The following is an 8,641-nucleotide window of genomic DNA, read 5'->3' as shown; positions in this document are numbered from 1 at the left end:
CAGAGAGTGCCAGAGAGTGCCAGATATTGGGCCCTTTTTCGTAGTTACAACCCAGTAAAGAAAATTATATATGAAGATTAGAGAGCAATAAAAGAATAAAATAAAGGAATCAAAACAGAAAACAAGAAAAAAAGAAGATAATTTTTTCTCTGCAGACCAGAAGACCCAAGACCGAAAATAAAACAACAACCCAACACAAACAAACAATCAAACAACCAAATTAAACCAAACACCGCCACACGACCGCCTTCCCTCTTTGCTTGTTGCCTCGTTTCCTTCCCACGAGGCCCACGCAAGAGGTCCAATCTTTTGGTCGCCCCCAAGAGCCTCCCCCGCAGCACCCCCGGGGTTATCTCCGCCCTGCGTTTCTGCCTCTTGGTTATTCTTCTCTTTATCGTGTTTATTATTTTTCCCTTTCTTTTTGTACATTTCGGGATTTTTTTTTCCCAAGTTTAGAATAAGGTTTTGTCTCTCTTTTCCTTTTTTTTTACTTTCTGTCTCTGTCTCTGTCTCTGTTCTCTGTCTCTGTCTCTGTCTCTGTCTCTCTCTCTCTCTCACTCTCTCTCTCTTACTCTGTATCTATCTCCCCCTAACCCCTTATTTCCCCCTCCCCCCCCCCCCCCCCTTAAATAGAAAAATCTATCTTCTTCTCTTCTTCTTCTTCTTCTTAATTTTGTTTGTGCTCTTGTTCCTCTCTCCGCAGGCGCCGTTGCATGCACTTTAAGGCATCGTTTGCTTTCCTCTGCTTCCCTCCTTTCAAATGCTGTGATTTTTTTTTTCTTTTTCACTTTTTCCTTCTTTTCTATTTCCTCTTTCTTACCTCGTGCAACACAAATTCTCACTTATCGTCTTTGTCTCAAATATATTTGTTTTCTCTTTTTCCCTTTTTGTCCCTTTTCTATTATAATTTTCTTCTTAGCCCTAAAATTCCCTTTCCCCTTTTTCCCGGGTTCTCTTCTCCCCCTTTCCCGTTCTTCATTTCTGGTTTCACCTCCAGGCCCCCCGGGACCGTCGCCTCGTCCCGCTCTCGTCTCTTTTATTTTTGGGCCTCTTTTCAAAACCCGTTTTCTCTTGCCTCAACGCGCCTGTCATGTCATATCATGTCTCGTCTTGCCTCATCTCGCTTTGTCATGTCTCGTCCTCTCTTCTAACCTTTCGCCTCGTTTTTTTTTTTCTCTCCGCGGCCCCGCCTCCCCCCAGCTCGTCTCAAGCTCGTCTCCTCTTTCTCGTTCGTTCTGTCTCGGTTCTCGTTCGATTCTCCTTAGCTCGCTCTCTCTCGTCTGCTCTTGGGTCACTTCCTCTCCTCTTGCCTTGTCTCATTTCATCTCGCTCTCTTTTTCCTCTCCTCGCCTCGTTTCCCAGTTTTCCCTCGTTCTTCAACTTCGTTTGCAGAAAGAAGAGGTGGGGAGGGGTTCGGGAGGGTCTGGGAATCTAATGTGGGGGAGGATTAGTTATGGCGGGAGATCTAGGTTTTGGACGAGGGAGTGGGGCGTTTGGCGAATTTTTCTTTTGAGGAATATTCTGGTAAGGGTGTGTTAGATGTAAGACTTTGGGGGGCTTGTTATAGCTTTCACGCGGCGGGAGGGAGGGTTAATGGTGGGGGGGGGGGTTTGAGGAGAGGGTAGGGGGTGGGAAGGTTTTTTAAAAAGTGACGGGGGAAAATTCTTCAAGACTTTTGAAAAGAGGTTAAATCGAGATGGGAAGTAAAAAGTGAAAAAGGGGAAAGGGAAAGATTTTTAGGGTAGGAGAGGAAAAGGCACCCCCCAGGAAAAGATTGCCATTGCAAGCCTTTCCCCTTTTCTTAGCGACGCTATTTTCCTTCCTTTTATTCTCACTTCATTTTTTTTATCTCCTCTCCTTCCCTTCGTCCCTTTCATCCTACCCTTTTCTGATCACTCGTTTTTATCCTTCTAACTTCACCTTCCCCCTTCTCCTCCCCCCCCTTTTCCCCCCCCCGGGTTTCTCGCCATCACTTTCTTCCCCCCGCTCATCATCTGCGCTTCCTCTCTTCTTACTCTCCTCCCCCTGTTTTCTTCTTCCTCTTCTCATCTTCCCTTCTTCCTCCTCCTCCTCTTTATCTGCTTGAATTCCAAGCTTAAAAGAAGCTTTCACTCTACCTGTCTTTCCAGTTTTGATAACCCCCCCCTCCTCCTCCTCCTCCTCCTCCTCTCCTCCTCCTCCTCCCCCTCCTCCCCTCTCCTCCTACTTCCCCTCCTCTCCCTCCTCTCCTCTCTCCCCTCTTCTTCCCTCTTCCCCCCCTTTTCTTCTTCTTCCCTCTCCTATCTCCCCCTTTGACGCCCACCATCTCTTCCTCTTCACCCTCCTCATCCCCTTCAACTACCCCACCTCTTTACCCCTCTTCCTCTTCATCTTCCTTTCCTCCTCCTCCTTAAAAGCCCTCAATCCTCTCGTCTCCCCTCCCTCCCCCCTTCGCCGCCCACCGCCTCCTCCTCAGCCCCTTTAGCTCGCAAGAAAACGTGTCACCATTAAGATACTTTTGATAAGAAACCAAACCCCGTTAACATCTTCATCGAGAAAGCGTCGCTCCTGCTCTCGCTCGCTCGCTCGCTCGCTCGCTCGCTCGCTCTCTCTCTCTCTCTGTCTCTTTCTCTCTCTGTCTCTCTCCCTTTCTTTCTCTCTCTTTCTCTCTCTTTATCTTCCCCCCCCCCTCTCCTTTCTCTCTTTCTCTCTCTCTTTCTCTTTATTTATCTTCCCCCCCCCCCTTTCTCTCTCTCTCTTTCTTCTCCCCCCTCTCTTTTCCCCCCCTTTTCTCTCTCTCTCTCTCTCTCTCTTCTCTTCCTCTCCCCTCTCTCTCTCTCCTCTCTCTCTCTCTCTCTCCCTCTCCCCCCCCCCCTCCCCCCCCCCCCCCCCCCCCCCCCCCCCCCCTCTCTCTCTCTCTCTCTCTTTTCTCTCTCTTTCTCTCTCCCCCTCCCCCCCCCTCTCTCTCTTCTCTCTCTCTCTCTCTATATATATATATTATATATATATATATATATATTTATATATATATTATATTTCTCTTCTCTCTCTCTCTCTCTCTCTCTCTCTCTCCCTTTCTCTCTCCTCTCTCTCTCTCTCTTTTCTCTCTCTCTCTCTCTTCTCTCTCTTCTCTCTCCTCTCTCTCTCTCCTCCCTCCCTCTCCCTCGCACATTCCCTCTCTCGAAAGATAATGAATATGAAAAAAAATAATGAGAAAGTATAACGAGACAAGAAGAAAGAACATGAGGCAAATATCAAGAAAGCAAAATAACATAGAACGACGGTGATGGTAAGAAGGTATGATGATAAGAAGAAGGAGAAGAAGAAGAAGAAGAAAAATGAAATCGTAATAACAAGCACACGAAATCTGACGTTCATTAACAATGCCTTGGAGAATTATGTCGACAGGTAAACATCCCGCCACTCTCTTGCGAAGAGAAAAGTAAATAAGTAAATAAATGAGGAAGGAAGAGAATGAGTGAATGAATCAAGGAAGGAAGGAAGGGAGAAGAAGAAAAATAGAAAAGAAAGAAGGGAAAGGCGAAAGAAAAAGAAAAAATATACAATCTTATCAAAATATAATAAATCACAACTCCATACCTCGAGTACAAGTAAAATTATAGCCAAACAAACAAACACAACACACACAATACACCATCGGCACGCACGCCACATTACACATTCGAATGAAAATAACTGCAACGCATAAATAAGAGAAAAAAAAACAAAAACAAATGTAAGACAACACCAGCCCCCCCCCCCCCCCCAAGAAAAGAGTCCATAAATAAATAAATAAACAAATATATAACAGGCACACAGGCACGAAATCCCACGTTGACTTGCACCCAACTCCTTGCACGCAATTCCTCGCGCGCAACTCCTTTCATGCAATTCCTCGCACGCAATTCTTTGCACGCAACTCACCGGGCGCAATTCTTTTGCACGCAATTCCTCGTACGCAAACCCCAGCCTGCGACTCCCTGCACGCAACTCCTCGCACGCAACCAACCCTCACTTTCTGTCCCTCGCACGCAATGATTGAATTACGCAAGCGCAGAATGCAATCGATAGCCTTGATTTTATTTCTGAATTCTTTTCATTCTAGTTTTTCTTTCTGTCTGGTTTTCTTTCTTTTTTTATGATTATTTTTGTTTTTATCACTCTCTGGGTGTTGCTAGTTAGGTTATTTTTGCGTCTTTTGGGTCTATTCTCTGTTCTTTTATTCTTTCGTTCACATCTGTCTGTCTCTCTAAGTCACACACACACACACACACACACACACACACACACACACACACACACACACACACACACACACACACACAGAGAGAGAGAGAGAGAGAGAGAAAGAGAGAGAAAGAACAACAACAACAACAACAACAACAACAACAACAACAACAACAGCAGCAACAAAAGCCACCAGCAGACCCCCCCCCCCAGCTTTCCCCCACAAACTCTCTACCAACGAAGCAGATGACTAACTACCGGCCTAACGACCTGCCGCGCCGACCGCCGTTTAACCTCGACCGCCGCTGAAAGCCTCCTCGGGAGACCGCAGAACCGCAGTCACGTCTTCAATAATTAGATTAATGAGATCAAACCCGTAAGTGGAGTTTACAATTCTTAACTTGAATTAACTTGGAAAAAAAAATCAAATGATTATACAATGAATACACTCTTAAAATCTGATTTGAATAAAACTGTGTCAAATGATCGATTCCCTGCCGAATTTTGAATCAAGTAATAACTTACATCACCAATGAAATAATTAAAAAAATAACACCGTTTACAAAGCCAAGAGTACTTTTAAGGGAAGAGTAAGGTACAATTATTATTTTTCTTAATCATCTAAAACCTCGTCTACACTTTAGTTCTCTTCCTCGAAGCTGAAAAATCGACACGCCTTCAATTCTTAAAAACGCGAACGCCAAATCTGCGTAGAGATGAAATATACACTTCCACAGATTTTGACTGAAGCTGGGGTCGAACATTCTGCAGAAATCCTGCTGCTACTTTGATTACTATTCAAACTTCTATGCTACTACTACTCCGACTAGTTCTATTAATACGACGGCTTCTCCTCCTCGTAGAGCATTGCAATAATAGCGACTCACAACCTGCATAGCATCCGCGATTAACAGCCGTAACGAACGACCAATAACCCCTTCTGATTTGCCTTACACCACCTTCCCCTCCCTTTCTCCTCCCCCTTCCCCTTTCCCTCCACCTCTCTTTCGCCTTCTCCTTTTCCTCACCTTCTAATTCTCCCCATCCCTGTCCCTTACCTTCATCTCCCCCTCCCCCTCCTCGCTCCATTCGCGCATGCCATTGCCTCATCCCTCTCTTCCCTCCCTCCCCTCCCCTCCCCACTATCGTATCACCCCCCGCTGTCAGACACACCAATGACCCCAACCACAACAACCACAGGACGCTACCACACACATCACTGCAATGTTGCCACACCGGACACGCCGCGCGGACGTCACTGATACCAACACTTCATTACAACCCTTGCCTGCCCTTCCTCCCTCCCTCCCCCTCCACCCCCTCTCTCCCTGCCTTTCTCCCCTCTCTCTCCCTCCCTCCTTCTGTCTCCCATCCTGCCTCCCTCCCTCTCTACCTCTCCCTCCCTCCCTTCCTTTGTCCCCTCTCCCATCCTCCCTCCCTCTCCCTCCCTCCCCCTCCCTCCTTCTCTGACAAACATAAAAAAGTACATAAAACAAATCTGACATTACTTGTGGAGAGAGAGAGAGAGAGAGAGAGAGAGAGAGAGAGAGAGAGAGAGAGAGAGAGAGAGAGAGGGAGAGGGAGAGGGAGAGGGAGAGGGAGAGAGAGAGAGAGAGAGAGAGAGAGAGAGAGAGAGAGAGAGAGAGAGAGAGAGAGAGAGAGAGAGAGAGAGAGAGAGAGAGAGAGAGAGAGAGAGAGAGAGAGAGAGAGAGAGAGAGAGAGAGAGAGAGAGAGAGAGAGAGAGAGAGAGAGAGGAGAGAAGAGAGAGAGAGAGAGAGAGGGAGGGGGAGGGGGAGGGAGAGGGAGAGGGAGAGAGAGAGAGAGAGAGAGAGAGAGAGAGAGAGAGAGAGAGAGAGAGAGAGAGAGACTGGGATTAAATAAACAGACAGAAAGAGAAAAAGAAAAAAAAAAATCACAAGCAAATATGCACAGGCCAACACTTACAAACATACATCATAACAATCCTCGAACTCACCCCGGAGCCTTTCGGAACCGAGCAGAGAGGAGCCCAACGGAAACCCAAGAGGAACCCAAGAGAAGCCCAAAAAAGCCCCCCCCCCCCAAAAAAAAAAGAGAACAAAGCCCAACAGAAGCCCAAAAGGAACCCAAGGGAGCCCCCAAAACAAAGCCCAAAAGGAGCCCAAAAGCATGCCAAGCCGAAGCCGAGCGGAGGCCGGGAGGAGGCCAGGAGGAGGCCAGGCGGGGCGACGTGCTGCCTCCCCGGACGGCGCCGCACGACTGCCGTCCTTCCCGCCGCCCCGGAGGCTGGCCGGGCGCTGCCACCCCGGCCCTGTCCTTCCCTGCCTGACCATCCTTGCCGAACGCGCTCTCGGCCGTTTCGCGACTCTGCTGTCTCCTAGTCGCCCTTCCTCTCTTCCTCTTCCTCTTAGCCCATTCGCGTCATCCCGTCTCTCCTTCGTCTTCTCTTCATCCTTCTTCCTCCTGTTCCTTCTCCCCGTCTGACGACCCCTGCCCCTCTCACCCTCGCCCCTTCTTCATTCCCTTCTCTCTCCATCCTTTCCATTCCAACCCCCTCCCCCTCTTATTTCCACCTTCCCTTCTCCTCCTCCACTTCTCTTCCCCCTCTCTTCCCTCTTCTCCTCCAACTGCCCACTCTTATTCCTCTGCCACTCCTTCCTATCTCCTCTTCTCACCTCCTCCTCCTCCTTCCCCACCTCCTCCCATCTTCCGCCCCCCTCCTCCCCCTCCTCCCCCTGCCCATTCCTTCCATGGCCAGCCTTGCCGCCTCGGGCCTCACCCGTCACGGCCAGGTGCCCACCAAAGCGAGGGGGGGGGGGGGTGACTGAGAGAACGAGAGATGGATGAGAGAGGACGTATAAGCCGAGTGACAGAGAGGGGGATAGATGCATAGAAAGAGGGACATAATTTGATAAAAGAGCGACACAAAACAAATGCGAAGCCAAAACAACGGTAAGTTAATCGCCAGAAAAGAAAGAGAGAAAGAAAGGTAGAAAGAAGAAGATGAAGAAGAATAAGACGATGAAGAGAAAGAATAAACTCCAGTAGACCTACCTGAAAATCCCTTTCCCTCCCCCCTCACTCCCTCCCTCTTTCCCTCCCTTCCCTTTCTCCCCCCCCCCCCCCCCCCACGCAAGGAACACATGCCTCCAGCACACTCATAAAACCTGAATTTAAATCACCTTAATGAGGGGCCTAATTTTCCCTCTCTGAATTTCAAAAGAACGTCAGAGGAGGGAGGGAGGGGGAGAGGGAGGGAGGGAGGGAGGGAGGGAGGGAGGGAGGGAGAGGGGGAGGGGGAGGGAGGAGAGGGAGGGAGGAGAGGGAGAGGGAGAGGGAGAGGGGGAGGGAGAGAGAGAAGAGAAGATCAGAGAAGAGAAGAGAAGAGAAGATAAAATAAAAGAAGAGAAAATAAAATAAAAGAAGAGAAAAGAAAAGAGAAGAGAAAAGAACGACAAGAAAAGAGAGGAGGCGGCTCCAGTCCCAACGACCCCGCGGGTAGGCCAACGATTACGTCCCCAAAGACGCGCGAGGCTTCCAAGCGAAGGGCCGCCGCGATGGTGTGACTTGCGTCCGGGGGACCTCAATGCTAACAGCTGACAGCGAGCTAATGACAGTGAATCTTACAGTGACGACTGATATCAAACGGGGGAGGGCGACAGCTCCCATCACACTGATGATAGCCGATGCTAAGCTAATGACGGTGACAACTGATAGTGTAATTATAACAGGCGTGTGATACTGCGAATAATAACTATAACTACATCGTAAAGAATCGTTATAAAACCTCACACAACGAAGCCGACGCAAGGAGGATGCAATTAAGGAGATTGAGGCACAACTGTGTCAATTGCGTTCACACGGTGCCTCTGCTCGGTGCCAATGCGATGGCTGAGGCGCAGGTAGAGGGTGCCACCCAGTGCCACACTTGCCTAGACAATACTTTGGTTCTTCTTTTCCATTCCTTTTCCGTTTTTTTTTTTTTCTTTCGTCTATCCTCATTCCTCGTTCTACTCTATTCTCTTCTCTCTTCCTTTTCCTCGCCGTTTAAAGTTTAGAAAAAAAACGAAAGAAGAGAAAGGAGAGGTACTAGAAGTTTTTGATTCACGAGAAGAGAGAACTGGTGAGACGCACAAGCAAGAGAGAATTTGGCGAAAAGAGACAAGAAACAAGAGACCAAAGAAAGAGGAGAGAGAGAGAGAGAGAGAGTGAGAGGGAGAGGAGAGGAGGAGAGGTGAGAGAGAGTAGGAGAGAGAGGAGAGAGAGGGAGGGAGGGAGAGGAGAGAGAGAGAGAGAGAGGAGGAGTGAGAGAGATGAGAGAGAGAGAGGAGAGAGGGAGAGAGAGACGTAGAGAGAGAGAGGAGGAGGAGAGGAGAGAGAGAGAGAGAGAGAGAGAGAAGAGAGAGAGAGAGAGAGATGAGAAAAGAGAGAGAGAGAGAGAGAGATGGTAGAGAGG

At 48.5% G+C, this 8,641-nt stretch overlaps 1 protein-coding gene across 1 annotated transcript in view; it reads left to right on the top strand.

Annotated features, from left to right (window-relative positions):
• Positions 1–6,514, top strand: part of LOC125037705 — a 44,429-nt gene extending 37,915 nt beyond the window's left edge. Inside the window, exon 3 of the mRNA XM_047630896.1 lies at positions 6,207–6,514. Within this exon, the coding sequence (XP_047486852.1) occupies positions 6,207–6,514 (308 nt within the window). The remainder of the gene's footprint in view (positions 1–6,206) is intronic.
• The last annotated feature ends 2,127 nt before the right edge of the window (positions 6,515–8,641 follow it).

The sequence above is a fragment of the Penaeus chinensis genome, chromosome 23 (genome assembly GCF_019202785.1).
Source record: "Penaeus chinensis breed Huanghai No. 1 chromosome 23, ASM1920278v2, whole genome shotgun sequence".
In the NCBI taxonomy this organism is placed as follows: domain Eukaryota; kingdom Metazoa; phylum Arthropoda; class Malacostraca; order Decapoda; family Penaeidae; genus Penaeus; species Penaeus chinensis.
Note: the sequence above shows the minus strand (reverse complement) of the source record. Positions and strands in the feature narration are given on the sequence as shown.